Source organism: Antechinus flavipes, chromosome 1 (genome assembly GCF_016432865.1).
Source record: "Antechinus flavipes isolate AdamAnt ecotype Samford, QLD, Australia chromosome 1, AdamAnt_v2, whole genome shotgun sequence".
NCBI classification, from domain to species: Eukaryota; Metazoa; Chordata; class Mammalia; order Dasyuromorphia; family Dasyuridae; genus Antechinus; species Antechinus flavipes.
This window is the reverse complement of record NC_067398.1, coordinates 8,566,224-8,586,756: the sequence shown is the minus strand read 5'-3', so window position 1 is coordinate 8,586,756 and position 20,533 is coordinate 8,566,224. Positions and strand designations below refer to the sequence as shown.

Here is a 20,533-nt window from a genome sequence, read left to right as displayed (position 1 = left end):
TAGTGGCTGGATGACGGACCAGAGTGGGGAGAGACTCCAGGAGGGCAGCGCCCCCAGTGGCTCCTGCGGTGGTCAGGCAGGGAGAGGCAAGGGCCTAGGGCACAGGAGAGGAAGAAGTGTGTTCGAGAGACATGGCAAAGGTGAGGTGCCAGGCCCCTGGCACCGGCGGGGCTCCAGGGGCTAAGAGGGAGTGAAGGATCAGGGGTGATTCTCCGGTTGGGAGCCTGAGGGCCTGGGAGGGTGGGTGGGGGTTGCTCTCCACAGAAAGAGGGGAAGTAGCAGGAGAGGACTCGGGGGAAAGAGAACGAATTCTCTTCTGGATAAGAAGTCTATTAGACATCCGGTCTGGGAAGTCTGGAAGGCTGCAGATGTGAGACCAGGGGCAGCAGAGGTGGATGGGAGAAAGCTCAGCGTGAACACGGGCATGGAATCCATGGGCACCGCGGAGATCTGCCAGGAAGCCAAAGAAGGGGAGAAGAGGGTCCAGGACAGGGTCCTGAGGGTGCCCATCATAAGAAGGAGGAGCCAGAGAGCTCAGAAGAGAACCGGGGAGGTGGGCAGAGAGCGGTCTTGGCGGGGAGCCCTTCCTGGGTGGGGGTGAAGGCCCACGAGGTCACAGGCCGGCCCCTGCTGTGGCGGCACTTCCAGCCATCTCTCATTGCTATTCTCAGGTTAAAGAAGGCTCCTCAGGAAGTCCAGGAAGAAGCTGCTGGGAAGACCGAAAGAAGCGCAGGTTTCTTCATGGCGGGAGGCCGGGGGCCATCCTCAGGAGGGAGCAGGGCAAGTGAGAAGAGAAGAGGGAAATAACAGAGAAAGGGCAAGGCCCTAACGCACCGCCTGCCGCCCAATTTCCCTTCTTATTCCCAAGCAGGAGGGGCTCCGGTGAGGCCCAGGAGGCATCCACAGGCCTGGCCTGGTGGGTCCCGCTCCAGACCTTCTGCTTTAGCCACTAAAAGCCTGCTGAAGCGACCCCAGGCCTTGCAAACGCTGCCCACAGGCTACCACGCTGGGAGGACGGGTACAGTGGGACTCGTCTATAGCCGAGGGCCAGCCTGGCTAAGCCGGGGGAAGCCCCTCGCCGTGCTGGCCGCAGGAAGGGGACTTTTTGGCCGATGGCTTGCGAGGGACGGTGGGCTCCCTCGGTGGACAAAATCACCTTGCCCTGCAGGAATAAAGCTATTTTCTTCTTGGAATGAACAGGAGCCCCAAGCTCCCCAGAATTCTTCCTTCCTAATTCAGGCATTTAGGTGAACTCTTGTGAATTCAAGTTTACACCGTGCTTTGCTTATTCCAAGGCACACATTTATCAAAGCCGAAAAGTCTCCCCTCCTGCTTTGAACATCAAATTGAAGAAAGTCACTTTTTTAAGATTTCCAGTCTCTCTCCTGAGACCTTTATTCCTTAGAGCAAATGAAGGAAAAGCTCCGAGACCTAAAGGACCACAAGCTATTTCAAAATAATTAAATCCCCTTTGAAACCTGCCACATAATTTCTCCCCCTCGTAATCCTACACTTTTGGGGGGCGGGAGGATGGATTTTCAGGAACTGCACAGACTGTAATTGCCTTTAAACATCAGGCCTCCTTTCAAAAGGAGCTGAAGAACTGAGAAATAGCTTAAGAGCTTTTCCATGTTGTGATTTAAGGGGGCTAATGATTTGTGACCTTCCGCTCTGAGCTTGAATGTTTTCAAAAGACTTTTGATGAGGGAGACGCCGGTGCTCTAGACTATGTAACTTTACTCCCGGATGGGCAGTTGACTTGGGGGGAAATAAAGCGACCCAGCACAAAGGCTGGTCTGGTTTTTCAGCATCGTCTTTCAGCCTGTTCTCACCTTCTAATTCAGTCATTCTCCCCGCTGAGCCCTTTACAAGCATCCATCTGTGAGCAGCTTCCCAGTGAGGGCCATCACCCCGTCACCCTGAAGGAGACAGGTTAAGTGGTGAAGGCCTCGGGTTCTCGGGCGGTGATGCTGCTGAGGGTGAGGGTGCCGGGAGATCTCCATGGGGCTCCTGAGCCCTCCGGTTTCCTTCTTTCACTGACGACTTCCCCAAAATGAAGAGGTCTCACCCTTCTCCCTGCACAGACACAGTCTTCAAAAGGCCCAATTTCACGTGGGAATTTTGTTCCGAGTCAGTGACTGGCTCCCGACTGCTTCCCTTCTGGACCTGACCCACGTGCCATCTTCTTCAGTCTTGGGTGTCTCTCCCTCTGCCAGGAAGCCCGAGATCTGACTTCGAGTCCCGGATCGGCAAATCTCTCATTCGATCCCAGGTGTCTGAGCTTTTTGGAGCCATTTTCAACGTCGTGAGGGACAGGACTCGTCGGAAGCAAATCCATCACGGACACAGGACTGATGCATTTGCTCAACCTGGCAAATTGTGGCCCGAACCATCCACTCCATTAGTCGGGCGAGATAGAAAATGGATTTTTCACTTTCCCAACAACCTCGTTAGGACTTTTAGCTTCAAAATATGGTAACGTGTGAATTTCCATCCCTTTTTTAATAAGAAGCTTAACAAAAGAAATGGGAGCTAATAAGTCATCCCCATCTCCTCTAAAGCCACAAGGTGAGTATAAACGGGCCCCATCTCTAAGTTACAACAACGAGGGCATCTGCCTTTCCTACCTCAAGGAGACAACAGCAGCTTATTCTAACAAAGCCTCCACGAGTTACCATGCAAACGTCCATTAAGGACTTTTAATGATGTGAGTTTCCAAACTCCACACAAGGAACAGCCTCCTGAGCGCTGATATCGCCTGTGAAGATTTCTGGGTACAGCACACAGGGAACCCGAGGCTGGTCTGCATTTCTGAGGGGCCGAGCCCGCAGCCCCTGGAAGCTGGAGTCCGGCCTGTTGGGCCTTTGGCCGTCACAGAGCTCAGCTGAGGCGAGGGCAGCCCTCCTGAAGAACCTGGAAAACTGCAGAAAGCAGCTGACCTTCCACAGAATGCTCACAGCCTGGACGGGAAGGGCCGCTTCTGGACTCTGACCAAAGCCGTGGACGGGAAGCCCGCGGGCCTGCAGGCAGAGCGCAGAGGCTCCCCGAGAGAGAGACTGGGCGTCATCCATCGGGACTCGATTTAAGATCAATACGGGGAGGTTGGGGGAGGGGGGGTGGTGACGCCATCTAGAGGAAGAGGAAGTTTAGGAAGAGGCGAAGTATTGGCGGGAGAAAACATGAATTTTGTTTGGAACTTGCTGAATTTCACCACCTACAGAATGTCCAGTTATTGCTGTCATGGAACCACGAGACAGGAAGTCAGGAGAAGGATTAGGGCTGGATAAAGCCAAGAATCACTGACACAAGAGACGACAACTGAATTCACGGAAACAGATAGGATTACTAAGCAAAAGAGCAAAAACAGAAAATAAAAGAGGTCCGGGAGCAACTATCCCAGGCACGAGGTGGGTGAAGATCAGTGAATCGGCCGGCTCGGAGGAAAACCAGGAGAGGGAAATGCCACGAAGCGCGCCCAGGGACATGGCCGCCAACAGTGGCTGAGGCCGCCAAGGACAGAGACAGAGTGAAAATCATTAAGTCTGGAATGGAGATGCTGGCCAGAGAGAGCGTGCGATTTTCAGTGCTCTGTCCCCAGTGCACAGGACCTTGTGTATACCAAGGCAATCAAGTAATATCTGAGGAAGGGAGGGAAGAAGGAAGGAGAGAAGGACAGAAGTGGGGAGGAGACATGGTGGAGAAGGGGAAGGAGGGAAGGAAAGAAGGGAAGGAAAGGAGGGAAAGAAGGAAGAAAAGAAAGAAGGGAAAGAAGAAAGGAAGGAGGAGGGAAAGAAGAGACAGAGGGAGGGAGAGCAGGAGCAACAGACTCCCCAAATCTGACTTCAGTTGGACAAATGTGATGCTGTATCCTGGCTGGGGACCTGGGATTAGCACACTTTCTGACTTGGCTTCCTCCTCGTTGGGTCGGTTTCTCCCCAGAGCTTCACCTCAGGGTTGTTTCCAAGCCTGGCCCGGCCCCCGGATCCCTGATGGCTCCTTCGGCTTGAGCCCCAGGAACCCCACTTATTGCGGAGGTTCAGGGAGGCCCACGAGGGGACTAAAAGCTCCCTCCGAGAGAGGCTCCAGCTGTGGGCCAGGCCGGGCGGCGGCGGCTACGTCTGAGGTGCGGGGAGCCGGCGCTTACCTTTTCCAGGGGGCAGTGGGTGCTGTCTCGCAGAAAGGGCAGCAGGTTGGGGCGATCGTATTCGGCATAAAGGCTGATCTGCTTCTCGTGGAAGCGCTGGCCCTTGTGATGGTCCCTCTTAAAAAGCTTGTGCAGATACTGAAAGGAACGGGGACAAAGGCACCCAGATTAGTGGAGGGGGGGGACGGAGCAGCCAGGCTGTGCGCCAACTCCCAGCTCTCCCCAGAAAGACCCGGACACGGCCCCCTTCAAAGACCTGGCTGTGACTCAGGCCCCAAGGGCCACAGGGAGAAGGGATCTGGGAAGCACCAGCCCAAGGGCTGGGTTGGGGGTTAGAAGGCTGGCTTCAGATCCTGGCTCTGACACTCCCTTGTACTTTTCCTGGGCAAGTCCCTGAGACCCTCCTGCACCAGATGGGGGTTGGCTCGCAGAGCCCCTTCTTGCTCCAGGGCCCCGGGGTGACCACGGGCACGTGCCCACTGTCCATACACCAGAGCTCTCTCCCTGGGAAGCCAAGGCTGGTCTGGACGAGGCCTCCAAAAGGAAGGGCGGGGACTCACCACGTGCTGCAGCTCTGGCCTGTTTTCCAGCTCCTCCACAACCTTTTTTATCTGCAGAAAGATGAAAGCGATGGCGAGTGCCCAGGGACGAGGGCCCCACAAGCCCTGAGAGGGGCCGGCTGTCCCCGCGGGCGAAGATCCCCACACCCCCCGGCTCTGGGGCTGGGAAGGGGCCAACGGGTAAAACGTTCCCAAACTCACCGAAATCTTGTCTTCGTTGTCCAGAAGCATGTCCACGGCTTTCTGAAACAGAGAGGGGCGGTGAGGCCGGCACACACGGCACCAGGAGCTCGAGTGAGCACGTGCCGGCCACGGGAACGGCGAACAGTCTCCCCCTCCACAGGACGCCCTCCCTCTCCAAACGTCAGCAGGAGGACGCCCAGAGGCCAGAGCCGTGCCCTGCGTCCGTGGGGGTGCCTGCTGCCCCGGCCTCTCTGAAGGCGCCCTCCCTGCCTTCCCGCCCCATTCCTCGGGACATGTTGGTGAGCACGGCTGCCCAAAGGGGCCTTTCTGCCTCCTGGCCTCCGAGACATCTGGGCCAATGGGCCCTCTCGGGCCCGGGGGCTCCCAAACCCCCCTCTTCCCCACAGCGTGGCGGCCACAAGGGGGCGCTCCAGGGGCAGACGCGCACCTCGGCGTCGAAGTCCATGAGCAGCACAATCTTGTCCTGGATGGAGCTGAAGAGGTCGTGCTTGTGGATCAGCTGGAAGACGTCCTTGTGGCGGAGCGTCAGGTAGATCTGCAGGGCCTGGCTGTAGCTCTTGTCGTACGTGTACCTAGGAACAAGGCCAGGCCCCTGGTCAGTCGGGCTGGGGGCTGCCGGGGAGCCGCCCTCTCTCTGGGGAGGCACCAGTGCCGGCGTAAGGAGACCCTGCACTGAGGCTCCTGGGACATGGGCCCTTGGTGTCGGGTGGGCCGGCCAGAAAGGCCTTGGGGAGCCTTGGTACTGAAGGAAGGGAGGATTCTAAAAGGAAGAAGGACAAAATCTGGGGCTTCCGGCCTGGGGGAGGGCCAGCGTGGAGGCCCAGGGCAGGGTCTGGGCCAGGGGCACCATCTGACACCTGAGTAGGGCGAAGGAGGCCGGAGGCAGGGACCGGCTGGGCTAGAGCTGGGGGAGGGACATGTAGGGTTGGGAGCTCTGGGCACTACAGGCCTGGGGATGCTGGGACAGAAGCTGGGGAGTCTGGGGAAGCTGAGCGAGGCTTTGGACATGTCACCTCTGGAAAGCCCAAAAAGCAGCCGGTGCCATGGGCTGGGAGCTCTGGGCCGAGGCTGGAAGAGGGACTGAAGATGGGAGCCCCGGACTGCTGGGGCCCAGGGGAGAGGGCAGAGGAACCACACGGCAAGACAACTCGAGGTCGCCCCGACTCCCAATGGCAGGGAAGAGAAGGCCTGCCTCAGGGATGGATGGGAGGGCAGCGGCGGGAGGGAGAATGGGCTGAGGTCAGACCCATTCTACAGCATCTTGTAGGGGGAATCATCCCTGGGTGTCCCCTCCGGGCCCCCAGCCCTGAGTCCAGAACCAGCCAGCCTCTCGTCCTGGTGGGAGGAGGCGTGACAGTGACCTGAGCCTGGCCCCCCAAAATGACCCTTAGACCATGGCAGCCCCAAACCCCCCCCCCCCAGAGATGCCCCAGAACAATTGAAACTAGAATGTGGCTAATTAAAACCAGCTTCGCTCCCCCAGGCAGAACAAGCAGGAGCCTGCTGGCAGCCCCGATTTCACACCAAACGTGGCGGCCATTAAACATTCAGGCAGGCGGGCGCTGCGTGAGGACGTAAGCAGAGAGCCCTAGCCCGAACCCAGGGGGAGCTCACAGTTCAGCCAGTGTCTGCAGCAGGGTCCGGTTCTGAGGCTCCTTCTTGAGGTGGTCCCGAACAGCCTGCACGATGACCGAGTTGTTGTAGAGGTCCCCGGGCCACTCTCGGATCAGCGTGGCAAAGCCCTGTGGGAAGAGAGGAGCCGGCCAAAGCCCTTCATGACCTGCGCCCCCTCCCCGGCCTGGTCTCAGCCCCCTGACCACATGAAGGCTCATTCTCTTTGAGCGATCTAGTGTTTGGCCCCAGACTGTCCCCACCAGCTGCTCTGCCCCTGGGTTAGTCAAACTGTGGGTGAGCCAAGGGGCAGAGCTGCCCCAAGCCAACCGTCCCGGTCCGCCAGCCTTCACCTCGCCCAGGGAACCCTAAAAGGAAGGGGGCTTAGGTGAACTGGGGACGTGCTACAAAAACACCTGAGGCAGTTCTTTTCTCAGGCACTGAGTTAGAAACTCGGGGGATGCCCATCAAAGGGGAGAGGCTGAAGAAGCTGTGAAGTGGGACTGGGATGGGATGTTATTGTTCTGTGGGAAATGACCAGCAGGACGCTCTCGGGAGAACCTCCAAAGTCCTCCATTGGCTCCTGGGAAGTGAGACGTGCTGCACAAAGTAACAGCAGTGCTGTGGGGCGGTCGGCTGGGAATGACCTCGCGGCTCCCAGAAACACAGCGATCCAGGACTGCGCTCAAGGACTCAGGATGGAAAATCCTACCCATACCCACAGAAAGAACTGACTGTGTCTCAACACAGACTGAAGCATTTTTCTTTACTTTATTTTTCTTGAGGGACTTCTTTTGGGGGGAGATCTATATTTTCTTTTGCAACATGACTTTGGTTTTTGTTTTTTTTTTTTGCCGAGACAATTGGGCTTAAGTGATTTGCCCAGGGTCACACAGCCAGGAGGTGTTAAGTGTCTGAGGTCACATTTGAACTGACTTCAGGGCTGGTGCTCTATCCACTGTACCACCCAACTGCCCCTGCAACATGACTTTTATGGAAATGTTCTGCATGACTTTCCATGTGTCTTCTTAATGTGGGGAGGAAGGAAGAAGGCAAAGGATCTGGTACTCAAAAGTTTTGAAAACAAAGGTTATAAAAACTGTTTTACATGTAACTGGAAAAAATACAATAATAAATGTTTAAAAAGATAACTGTTTCAGGCTGTTTCAAGTCAGCTTTCACTAGACAAGGCTCTGGGCAAGCTCTGGGAGTTCCAAAGTCCAAAACTGTCCTTTACTCTCAAGACAGCACCAAAAAGTGAGAAAATGAGTGAGTCATTAACTGGACAGTCAGGCAGGTTTTTTAAAGAGGAAACAAAAGGATTGTGTCAAGCTCTGGTACCTCATAATCACTCTCCAAAAACTCATGCAGGATCATTTCATAGATGAGAGGCTTCAGAATGGGATCCCCTCTTGGCAAATACGGGCTGATTGCCTGGAGGACCAAAAAGATAGGAAACGAGGGTCAAAACAAACAGAAACAAATCTCAACTTTTCACAACAGTCATAGGACATTTAGCTTCTTGTATTCAGAGCTCAAGGCACCGAGTAAGTGGGAAAAGCTTCGCATTTTCTCTGGAGGTATCGGGGGTCCCGTGGCTGGACCATCTGCAGATAATGACCTTGTGCTATCAAGATCACCTCTGGGAAGAGAACTGTGACCTCTCTCCACAGAGAGCACAGAGTTCAGAGGAAAAGCCTTGAGAAATCGGCAATCACAGTAAAAGACTACAGATCCTGGATTCATATATACTGGCAACCAAAGAACTAAGCCTGTGGCCAAAAATATCGTATCCAGCAAAATTATCCATAATATTGAATGAAAAAAAAAAGGATATTCAACAAACTTGCACATCTTGAGGATTTTCTTTCAACCAAACACAAACTCAATAGAAAATTTAACATATAAGAGGCAATATTAAAGATCAATTTCAAGGACCTTAACATGGACAAATTGTTTTTTACATCAATATGTTTAAGATTTGATGTTAGCAACTGGGTAGCTCAAAAGAAAGATTGGGGAAGAGATGAATATGACCTGACTCTATAAAGCAAAACCACCTAGGAAAATTATGTTATATACATGAGGCGCAGAGCAAGAATGAATACAGAGGCATTGGAGAGAGGAGGAGGGTTCATAATTCTAAAAACCTACTCATATAGGGAATGGGTTAAATGGGCAACATGACACATATAGCACAAAGGGTAAAGCACCCTCTAAAATCTATAAAGAAATAAAGGAAGAAGGACGGGCAGAGGGGGAAGCAAAAGGTGGAGGAAGAAGACAAGGGAAGGATCTGTGGGTGAGGGGAGGTTAAGTGATAGCCGGGTAAGTTATAGAGCAGAATTAAAACAGAAGTGTTAGCAAGAATAGGAAAGTAGAGATATACACAAATACAACAAGGATCAGAAGTAGAATTTCTTAAGGAAAAAAAAAAAAAGAGTATAACTATAGTCACTGACCTTAGGCAAAGTCAAATTAAAAGATTCAATAAAGAGAAAAATCGACATTGCATGGTCAACCATACAAATATTGTTTTAGATGCATGTTTATATATGGGGAAATGCACATGTACACACACAGGGTTGCGTATGTAATTATATGTAGGCATGTTGCTGTATGTAGAAATATGTGTGCATGTGTTGTACATGTATGTGTATGTAATATCTATATATGTAAATGTATTTGTGTTTAACCATAAACATTCTTGGGAAAGTTGGGAGGGAGAAAAGGGGAAAAAAGAAATTAAATTTTAAAAGTACAGCAGAGAACAAAAGAACAACCTATAAGGAAGCAATGAAAAGATGGACACTCGTGAAGATGATTTCTTCTATCACTGTATATCCTTTTTTTGAACTCATAGTTGATTGTTATGTATTTTGACATGACAATGCTCTGTTCTGTTCTATTTTCCTTTTCTGTTTTTCTCAAAACATGAAAAAAAAAAAAAAAGAACCAACAGGGCAAGATGAGTCTGCCACAGAGAAAAAGTGGACAATCAGCCACTGCCTTGTTTTGCATTTTAGGGGCAGAGAGAAGGCCAGTGGGTTGCCTGGATGATGTCTCTGGTGGACATGGACAAGAACCACTCGGGTGGGTTGTGACCTGTGTACCTGGGGGACCTTCCCACGAATGTGGACACACTTTACTCTGCTGGTGAGCGTGAAGGATGAGTGTGACTATGATGAGTGTGAACAGGTGCATCCTCCAGGGACCAACCTTGCGATGAGGAGAAGCTCTTCACCAAGTTGGGCTGACTTCTGTACAGCAAGCAGCCCCCTTCCTGCCAGGCCAGTGGGTCAAACATTTTCCCTTCGGGAGGACCCTCCAGACTTCGTGTTTGGTCCAAATGTGTGCCATTCTTGGGGCCATTTACACTCTTGATTCTCTTTGTTCTATGAGAATCCCTAGGCCTTTAAAGGGTCCAAACTGCTGGGGACCCAAAAGGTGTGGGAGAGGAGTGCAAGTAATCAGCATCCTATTACTTGCTAAGACATAATGGCAGTGGGAAAGACATCATTAAGAATACCAGGGATTAGAAATGGAGCGGGGCCAGTCACAGAGCAATGGGACAGAAGCATAGCACCTTGGTATGACCATCCAGGGAATGTGAAGAGGGTCAGACCAGTCTCCGGTGCCTGGACAAATGCTCAGCAGAGGGCCAATGAAGGACCCAGCCCGTCCCACAGAGGAGGGCCTCAGCCAGTGAAGGAGGCGCCGTCCCTGCCGGAATCCCAGCTCTGTCAGAGCAGCAGGTGAGAATCCAGCGGCCACAGGCAGAGTCCAAGGACCGACAGGAGGAAATCCAGAATTCTGGGAAAGGCGTATTCTGCAGTCGGGGGCTCTCTCACACCCTCCAAAGTTTCCCGTAACATGTCTAGGAAAGGATGCAAACCAGGCAAATAGCAAAATACTGGTTGGAATCAAGCAGTTGAACTTGTCTCAGTGTGGCCATCGACAAAAGGAGAAGCAAAGCCCATGAGAAAGGTGAAATGGGAAAGGGGTCCTCCAACAAAAGCGCAATATTTTGTATTTTACAGTCTGATGAATGGGACAGGCAGAAACAAAAATAAACATCACCTCTCTCAGCTCTAATATTGAAAGGCAAATCTCTCTCCTCCATTAAAAAGCACTTTCCAACTTCATGGACAAATGTGCTCAGGCTCCTCACTGGGCCTAGCCAAAATGAGACCATATACACATGCACTGTCAGTGTCTGAAATGGTTTAAAGGCACCGAACCAGGAAAAATCCTGATAAAAGACAGCATTCCACTCCCACTGGCGTGACTCTAAAGAAAGCCATTTCTAAAACTGTTAGTAGGAAAATACCTTCAACCCTAAAAAAAATCAAACGGCTCAAAATCAACTGCACCGTACACTGGAAAGATCTTCATATGCCCTTTTGGGATTATTGAATTTAAATAGACATAAAGCTGTTGGGGTGGGGAGGGAATGAAGGAGAGGGGAAGAGGAAGAGGAACAGACAAAGGAAACAGAATGAGAGAAGGAAGGAGAAAGGGAGAGAAGAAGGGAGGAATAGAGGGGGGCAGGAAGAAGAAGGGAGAGAAGAAGGGGAAAAAGAGACAGAGTGAGAGACATGAAAGATGCAGAGAAAAAGAAAGTGCAGCGGGAAGGATGGAGAGAGAAAGAGGAGGAGGAAAAGACATGGAAGAGGAGGAGAGATAGTAAGAAAGAAAAAAGAAAGGTTAATAACTAGCAATGAATTTCAAGTTGCCCACGGTTATCCCAACATATTCACCGACAGAAAGGATCAGAGTAGCTCTCCCCATTAACGGTACTGGCTTCTTTGCTAATAATGAAATTGCACAGAAGCAGCCACCTTTTCTTTTGGTACTCATTCCCCTAAGGTTGTGAGTCCATGGGAAGAGTGCAGCTTTCCTCAGCAGATGCTGCTACCTTCCTCCTGCCTCTTGTGCAGTTTTCACCCCTTTCTTCTCAAAGGTTGTCCACAGGGACCCAAAGTCCTGGGCAATCTCCTAGGACTGGGAAGCCTCCAGCTGCCTACCTGTCTTCCCTCTCCCCTCTACCTTGCCGAGACATTTCCTTTTCCCTGTGATCTCCTTAGGCTATCTCCTTATTGGCAACAGACACCATTGAAGTCTGGAAGCCATGTGTTTTTCTTGTTGTAGAGCCTACATTTGCACCCGAAGTGCCATTTCCTGCTCCCCATTCTGCCCTCCTGGGATCAAGCACAAATCTCACTCCTTTTCCAGAGAAGAGCCTCCAGGATTTGCATATAGACTCATTTCCCTTTTCTAGTCTGGACAAGAATCTGCTATTCCAGGCTAACCAAACCTAATTCCTTCAGCACATGCACAGATGGCTGATTTCCACTTTGCACACACACTGAGCATTGTTCTTCTTAAAATCTGCTGCCTGATCAATCAACCAGCCCTGATGAAGTCGCTACTTGCTGTTTGTCAGGCACTGAGGGTTCTAAGAGCCCAACAATCCAGTCTGGTCTCCCCAATCCTCGGCTGTCAGCTTACAGATGTAAATGCTAATAATATTTGGGGACATTACTATAGTTCTGAAAACCTCCCTGATTCTTAATTTTTCAAAAAAAATGATACTGGCTAGTGGCTCAGGATGCAAAGACGGGGGCCTGGCCCTCTTACCACCTCCCTGATTATCTTGGGAATCAACTGCCCAGATCTTAGCTATGTTTATTGTCCACTTTTCTGCTAAGGTCCTTCTCTCGGGGGAGAAAACCCGTGAAAGCTGAGCGGCTCTGCCTCCGGCACCCTTCCCGTTCCCCTTCTCTCCCAGCTGGGGTAACCATTTCTGATGCCTTTTTCCCCACACAGCTCCAACAGCCCTTTCTGCAGGCTCAGAAGTCGCCCATTATTTGACTGTTTCTGAGCCTCTTCAAGCAGAACGGCGCAATGCTCCGATGCTCATCCCCTGCTGCCGGTCCTCACATGGCTGATGTCTTCCTGATGCTTCCCCACAAATCCTGGTGGAAAATCAGCTCTTTTCCTCCCGACTAGCAGTGTTGCTCTATCTTCGGAACTCCATTCCTGAGAGATCTCCTTGGCTGTTGAGCCAACTTGACAAGATTACGCCACAAGATCTTACTCCCACAGAAACCTTCTCCAAATGTTGGATATGCACTCTCCTAAACCGCTATCAGTCTGTGTCTGGCTGTCTTTTACTCTCTCCTGAACTGGAAGATATGGTGGACACTTCCTCCCAGTGTTTCCGCTGCTTCTCGGCAATCACCTTCTCATTTTAGTTTGGATTCAAGTCCAGAATATCTGTCTCTTTGATCTCTCCTTCCACCTGGGTGGAATCATCACCTGGGAACTGTGTAGGGCTTTCACCAGTCGAGAGCCCAACCCGGCCTCTCTGATAATTAGGAGCAAGAGCAGAGAGCTCCAGAGCTTTGGAGAGAGGAGCCCAACATGTCTGGGAACCCGTGTCAAGCTTGGCCACCAGCCCACCCGGCTTGGCCCAACTCCCAACCCACGAGAAGTGGCCCCTGGGCCGACAGCATGTGCACCCACCCTGGCACAAAGGGTAGAAGCTTGAAGAAGTCTTGATGGACAGTTCAGTGAGTGCCTAGGACACAGACTCTCTTTCTCCAGAACTTCCTGTATTAGAATGCAGTCCCATGGGAAATCTCCCTGCTGAGGACACAAGCAGAAAGGACGGAGTGAATGCTGCCCCAACCCAACGCACAGAACCACAGGGGAGGGGTCCCCACAGAACACGGACTCTAGGAAGCTGTGGACTCAGCCTCACTGAGCTCAATCAGATTTCACTGTTTAGGAAACGTCCTCTACCAGTGTAGACAGCACTGCTTCTGAAACCTATGACTTGGGGACCAGGATGGGTGGCTCCTGGGGTTCACAACGAATGAGAATCAGAAGCACGGTGGGTACGGTGGAGAGAAGCCAGCCTCGGGTTCAAATACATCTCTTTTCCTCAGACACTAGTCTCAAAAACTTGCAGTTCTACAGCAGAAGGCGGCAGATGGGACAGAGAGCTGGAAATTCATTCGACATACCTTAAGCTGTCCGATTTCTTTAAATTTGTAAACTTCATATTCCCAGAGAGCTGCGTTTTTCCCAAGAACTTTCTGACATTTGCTGAGAATAAAAACATCACAGAAGGGAAAGTAATGAGTGAAAGAACATGCACAGAATACGCAAAACAGCATTTTCCAAGTTTAAAAAGTTATGCTTTTACTCTTACTTACTTTAGGAATCCACATATATAATTGTATACTTGTTTATCATACACATACACACACACACACACACACACACACACACACACACACTTATATGTATACACACATGCAAATATATATAGTGGACTAGATACATATGTGTGCGTGCATATACACAGAACCTCTATTACCTAATAGTTCTCTTCTTAAACTTTTGGAGACTGAAAAGATACATACACATGCATCCATTTATACACACACGTCCCTTTGGTACTACTGACTCCCATTTTTTTATGGTTGGGAGGGGAATCCATGATCTAGGCCATTAATGGTCTAGTCCACTTGAAGAGATTTGATTAAAAGATTCCTGAACCACAGTTTATTTGTTTAAGCCACTTTTTGCCACATGTTGGAAATTATAACTGAACTGACCTGAGAAAATGATAATCCTATCAATAGTTACCTGAAGAATGGAGTTAGACTGAGAAAAACTTTATTTCAAGTAATTTCTGAGCTCCTAAAATAGTCTCAAAAGCAGAGCCCAGAGTTTTCTGTCTTGCAACCCCCTTATTCTCTCCCTCAGCCCAATATCCTGGCCATAGCACCCTGAGAGGGATTCTGCTGTCCGTGGTACTGACCACTGCCTCACTTTGGACTGCCCTGTTTCATTAGATCTCAGGCAGTTTTTCCTCTAACCAGTGTCAACTCTTTGGCAAGGATGATGTAGGTGGCAGCTACATAATGCATGTTTGTTCCTCCAAGGACCTTCTTTTCCTTCCTGAATCCTCATGGAGCCACAAAACAATAAAATCACACCGGTGCAGGGAAGAAATCATCTCTAGTCTGTTTCTCCACCATGGTGGTGTCTCTGCCCGGGACACCGCAGAGAACACCGGGAGCGTCCTTACCGGGCTGCCATGTCGTGCTCTCCCTTCTCCACCAGGTGACTTATGTAGGCCAGACCGATATCCTGAGGAAGATAAACAGAGAGCCCCGTGAGCCCATGCTACAATTTCCAAGCACGGACAAGAAGAGCACGCAACGTGTTAGGTTTTTGGGCCTTGCAGCAGCCTCACAGATTTGGGACTAGAAGGGACCTTGGGATCATCCAGTTCAATTTCCTCTCTTTAGAGATGAGGGAACTGAGGCCCAGAGAAGGGAAGTGGCCTATCAGGGCTCATCAGTGTCTGAGGTAGGACATGAATCCAAGTCCTCCTGACTCCCGGCCAGTGCTCTAATCCTCACAGCTTATTTTATTTCTGAGATCTTCAGACCAATCACTCCAGCTCTTTCCCCTGATATATTATTTCCTCAATTAGTCTCTTGCTTTCTGAGTTTGGTTCATGCTGAAGATGTGGCCGATTTCCTGAATGAATACGAACAACCAAAGATGGTCATTCTCGCCACTGAGGACTGGCTTCTATCCCGAGAAGCTCCTTTTGGGGTTGGTTAAGCTTGTTCCAGATTGTGATCCGATTCCTCTATTCCAGACCAGGCTAGGGAACGAGAAGAAATGTTTCCAACTAGCAAAATGGAAGAACTACCAGCTAACAGAGAGATCCTAGGCCATTCCAACAGACTCAGAGCCAGGGAGGAAGGGCAATCTCTTACTGCTGCTGCCTAAGCTTTGCCCTCAATTTCCTTCTCTGCCCAATCAGGGCTTGTGTGAGGTGATCACTCCTATGATGCCATTTAGCTTTCGAGTCAGTCTTGTCTCCCTCATCCTGCCTTGCCCCGCTCCCTCCACCCTTAGCTTTCACAAGGAATTTAGCAGAAGTGACGTGCACTTCAAACTGTACTTTTCTACACAAATGAAAGAAATTTTAAAAAATTGATGTGTGAGGAGAATATATACTATAAATAATTCAGTATTATTAAAGCAATATAGGTCTGTCATATGCTAAGAGACAGAAACAGGCCTTTTCTCCAAAGCGCTTTATTTGAGCAATCTCACTGGAATGCATTTTGCCCACCTTCTCTAGGCCCTCATACACAGAAAGGGTTTCTCACGATCATAACTCACAGGAAAGCTCCCACCGATAGCTTCTTATTCTTCCAAAGAGCCCTGGAAGGAGATTTTCTCTTCCCTTGCGCTTTTTGGCAGCCAAAAAGTCAAAAAGCTTTTATTCGGCATTACTGAGTACCAGGTGAAGACACCGAGTCCTGACTCAACCTTACAGATGACCAAGGTTAGCGGGAACTATGTGCTGTCTCCCACTATAAATCCCAAAGCGTGAACGCTCCATTTTAACAATGGTTTCTGTACTCACCAGAATCTTGTGCCTTTTAATATTCCTTTGGCTAATTTCAGCAGCCATCAAAGCTTCCTACATGCACATAACCAAAGAGAAGGAAGAGAGAGATAAGTCTAAGTGAAGCTCACTTTCTTTTGATGGTCCCTAAGCTCTGAACCAGAGAACTAGGGCATCTGCCTTTTGATTTTCATGGGGTTTTTGTTTGAAAACTTTGAATATCATGCTTCAACAAACATTTCTGAAATTAAATTGGGAGACAAAAGCAGTCAACAAAGAAGAAGGCTGCTTCTGTTTTCATCAGGGGTCACTGTACTGGGATGAAAATCCTGTCAATCTGACAAAATCTAGTTTATTTACAAAAAAAAAAAAAAAATTTTTTTCAGCCTGTCCCCAGAACAGGCTGAAAAATGGCACGTGTAGGTTTTATTTCTGTTTTTGTTGTTGTTGTTGTTTGCTTTTCCCTCTGCCTTGCATCTCCTACATCTAGAAACAGATGAGTGGATCTTAGTGAGCCCTTGACATTTGGGAAGTCTTACAGTTCTGCCTTTTCCAGTCTAAGGGATGTTGGACATGGAATCATTCCTTATAGTCATGATGGGAACTGGAAACACTGAGATCAGTAACAGCCTTTTTGGACTGGGAAGTTTTTACTTCTCAGTGCAATCTCATGGGAACAAAGTTGTAAAAAAAAAAAAAATTCTAACCAAGGATGACCCAAACACTAATTAATTAATTAATTCTGATATAGATAATAATAATTCTTATAATTTAATTATATTTAATTATAATATATAATATATATTTTATATGACATAATAAACATAATTAATTATAATAAATATTACTTTTGTCAGTATTAAAGCTGGGAAAACCATCTTTATTTTAAAAGAAACAGTAAAAATAGTCTTCTAGCTTCATCTGAATTGAGTCTGCATGAAATGGTCAGATGCTATTCTACCATTTTTTTTTCCTGACAATGCTCTTGTGTGCTTTGAAATCTCAGCTGAATTTATATTTTTGGGATGTGGGTCTGCATAGGAGAGAATCATTTCAGCAAGACTCTAAAACATTCATTCATTGCAATGGGAGTCTGAAGAGTTTGTCGTGCTAAGCTTTAACTCTGCTTTCCTTTACATGTCCTAAGAGCTCATTTAATTCTTGCAATTCAAACAAAATGCATTTAAAAAAGTAACGGGAATTTCCCAGATATTACTTCATATTTTTTCTTTTCAAGGAGCCAGTCGATGTGATCGTCTTGGTCCCGCTCCTTAGCCACGACAACATCTCTGGGACTGACAATATAGAAGAGCGATTCACCTTCGGAGTACTCTGCGGACAAGGAAAAGAAGTGACGGCCATTTAAAAAATGTTCTTTGTCTGAAGAAATGTAAGAAAGGAGGCAGGATTCTGCCCCTAAGTGCTTTCCATCCCAAGATGGCTTTTGATGCTCCATGTCCCAATAAATTTAAATTCCGACTTCAATTGCAACACGGTATTCAAAATAGCCCATTCCTTGCTGCGTGTTCTGATTCATCTACCGTGTATAAACTTTATTTATGGCCATTTATAACACGGTCTACTTTCACAGGACAATTACGCCGCATTGCCAGCAATAAACGAATCTTCGCCATCAAGGTCAAGGCCATAGAAAGCCTCAGTGACAGACGCCCGCCCCCCGGGGGGCGCAATACATCACACAGGCTGGTATCTACAAGGGGGGCTGTTAGGGCTGCCCGGGGAATTCGATTATCCAAGCCCAATTTTGGAGGGTTCGTGAGCAGGAGGCAACGTTGGCTCTGAGCAAAACCAGAACGTGACGCCTCTCGGCCAGAGAGCACACTGAGACTTGGACAGGGTGGGAAAATAGCCTCATGGTTTTCCCTTGTTTGGAGCACCCTACAAAGGGGAGACCTTCACAGGCCCCGCGGCTGCGCTCCCACCAGGGGATCAGGGGCGGTTTAAAAGTGACGCTTCCCAGGGTCTGGCCCCAAACCATCTCAGCCCAGCACCAGCACTCCTCGGCATTTCCATCACCTGCCTGTAGGGAGCGCTTCAGCTTTGATTTTACTCCGTCTGCCCTGGGTCCCCAAGACTTAGGGTTCCCTCCTTACTTTGTGGCCACCTGGCCTTCACCCCATCTGTCAGAGAGGAGACCTTCCCTCCCACCCAAACGAGACAATATGAGGGGACTTTGCTGAGGGCAAACAGTAGCAGCAGCTGAACTCGGGGCTTCTCGAGTGCTTAAAATGTCACGCCGCTTTTCACAGCGGTTCAGGCGGTAACTCAAGTCTTCTTAGACTGTTTTATGAATAAGGGAGAAAAAACGCGCAGACATAGCGCGCACAAGCCACAGCGGAACCCGGATCTCGGGCCTCCAAGTCAGGGCTCCTTCCTCTGTAAGCTCCTGCGGCTCTGATGGCACAGGGAGGGATGGCGTGGGCGGAAACCCCGGGGAGAAAGAAAGCGAGATGGAGTGTGAGTGTGTGTGTGTGTGTGTGTGTGTGTGCTCACGCAGACATGGGTGTATACAAGTCTATGTACACACACAGAATGCGATAAGTATACAGTATGTACACGCATATATGTGTGCAAATAACTATACAGGCAAATATACACATGCATACAAAACATACACATATGTGATGCACGATACATATATGTGCACGTATAGAGACGTGTGCATGCAAGTCTATCTATATACACTCAGAATATGAAAAGTATACAACATGCATGTGCATGTATATGTGTGCAAATAACTAGGTATGCAGGCATACATATGTACACAGAATATACACACATGTGGTGCATGACACATATATGTGCTTGCATGTGTGCATATATAGAACAAAGTATATAATATGCATGCATACCTGTGTATGTATATGCTGTGCAAATGTCTATGTATAAACATGCATAATGCATATATGTGCACACATACCTATATATGTATGTGTATAAATATCTATGTATACAGGTGTATATATACACAACATACAGAGAACATATATATTGCATAAGGCATGTATGTGTATATGTGTACAAATATCTACATATACAGGTGCATATACACATACATCATATATAGGTAAATGCATGATGTGTGTATGTGTATGTATATATATGGGTGTAAATACATACATATACAGGCACATGGAATATATACATAACACATGGTATGTGTGTGTGTGTGTGTGTGTGTGTGTGTGTGCATATGTGTATACAAATATCTATGCTTACGGGTATATACACACATAGAATATATATAGATGTATAAAATGCATTATGTGTATATATATATCTGTCTATATATATGGATGTGTGCACACATGTAAACATCTGTATCAATGAGCTCATGCCATTTCTGGATAAAGGATCTTTTTCCAAGAAGAACCCCAAATCCCAGAGGCCTGCGGGAAAGCTGGGCAGAGGCCAGGGCCCCCAGCACGCCACGCCCGTCCCATCTCACCCAGGTGGTAGTCTCTGCATTCATTCTCCTGAAAGCCTCTCACTGTGAGGGCATCAGAGGAGATCTCTTCGCAGGTCTCCGGAAGTGGCTGGATAATGTCCAGTCTTGGCCGGGCACAGTACTCCCTCTCCTGGGGAAGAGAAGAGAAAAGCTCCCTTTGCCACACAACCCTAGTTACCCAGAGGAAATTCTTCTTGTCCCCAAGGATTGCTTACACACACACACACACACACACATACACACACACGCCCCTCTGTCTTCCCAATCAGAGATGCAAGCCTTCTGAGGGCAGAGAACATGTTGTCTGGGTCCTTCCACCCTCAAAACTTAGCATGCTCCTTGGCAGAGAGAACACGGCGCTTATGCTCTGATCTGCTTTCCAACACTGGGGTTCTGTCACCTGCGCCAATGCCCCAGGAGGCTTTCTGGCCGCTTCAGGAAGGAGAGGTTAGAACCCCTGGCCCATGGCACAGAGCCCAGAGCTTAGGAGAACCGCCTAGAGAGTCCCAAGGGCACAATTTCAAACAGCCTGCCCTGCCCTGCCCTGCTGGACACATTCCCCGAGTCCTGTTCCTCCTACTTGGGGAACTAAAGTTTCCTTTGGTGATTAAACGAGAACAAAACAATCCCTGCAACCCCATTAACAACACCCTGCCCCGAACAGCACGAAGCCTCCAGTGAAGGGGGCGCCCTGGGCCTTCCCACTTGGAAAACTCTCTCTTCCCTGTGTGTCGGCCAGGTGAGGTGGTGTCCCTCCCCCCCTTCCTGCTCTGCTTGAAGTCCTTTCCAATAATGCTTTTCATTAACAAAGGCTTCTGCTGTCCTTGTCAATTATTTATTAAGTTTTCCCTCTTTTCATTCGGCCTCTTCGTTTCTTGCTCTCCTTTTATCGTCCTCTTCCCTCCATACGCATCAAAACAGCCCTGTGCTAATTCCCCCAGGAGCCACTGCTATTTCTTCCCTAAAATAAAATAATAAACTGATGTCCTGCAATAGGGCTGGACGCAAACCCTATCGATTTCTGTAGGTTGGAGTGCTCACTTAAGCCTACAGCATTCTGTTGCCTAGCAACATGGGCATCCAGAGCTTCAGGTTAC

At 49.1% G+C, this 20,533-nt stretch overlaps 1 protein-coding gene across 1 annotated transcript in view; it reads right to left on the bottom strand.

Moving 5' to 3' along the window:
- VPS41 (VPS41 subunit of HOPS complex) overlaps positions 1 to 20,533 on the bottom strand; it is a 149,720-nt gene that overhangs the window by 13,626 nt on the left and 115,561 nt on the right. The window contains exons 12-22 of the mRNA XM_051978695.1: positions 19,437 to 19,566; positions 17,184 to 17,299; positions 15,986 to 16,042; positions 14,624 to 14,685; positions 13,551 to 13,632; positions 7,861 to 7,953; positions 6,523 to 6,650; positions 5,336 to 5,480; positions 4,906 to 4,947; positions 4,705 to 4,755; positions 4,145 to 4,282 (exon numbers count right to left, since the gene is read on the bottom strand). Coding sequence (XP_051834655.1) covers positions 4,145 to 4,282; positions 4,705 to 4,755; positions 4,906 to 4,947; positions 5,336 to 5,480; positions 6,523 to 6,650; positions 7,861 to 7,953; positions 13,551 to 13,632; positions 14,624 to 14,685; positions 15,986 to 16,042; positions 17,184 to 17,299; positions 19,437 to 19,566 — 1,044 coding nt within the window. The remainder of the gene's footprint in view (positions 1 to 4,144; positions 4,283 to 4,704; positions 4,756 to 4,905; positions 4,948 to 5,335; positions 5,481 to 6,522; positions 6,651 to 7,860; positions 7,954 to 13,550; positions 13,633 to 14,623; positions 14,686 to 15,985; positions 16,043 to 17,183; positions 17,300 to 19,436; positions 19,567 to 20,533) is intronic.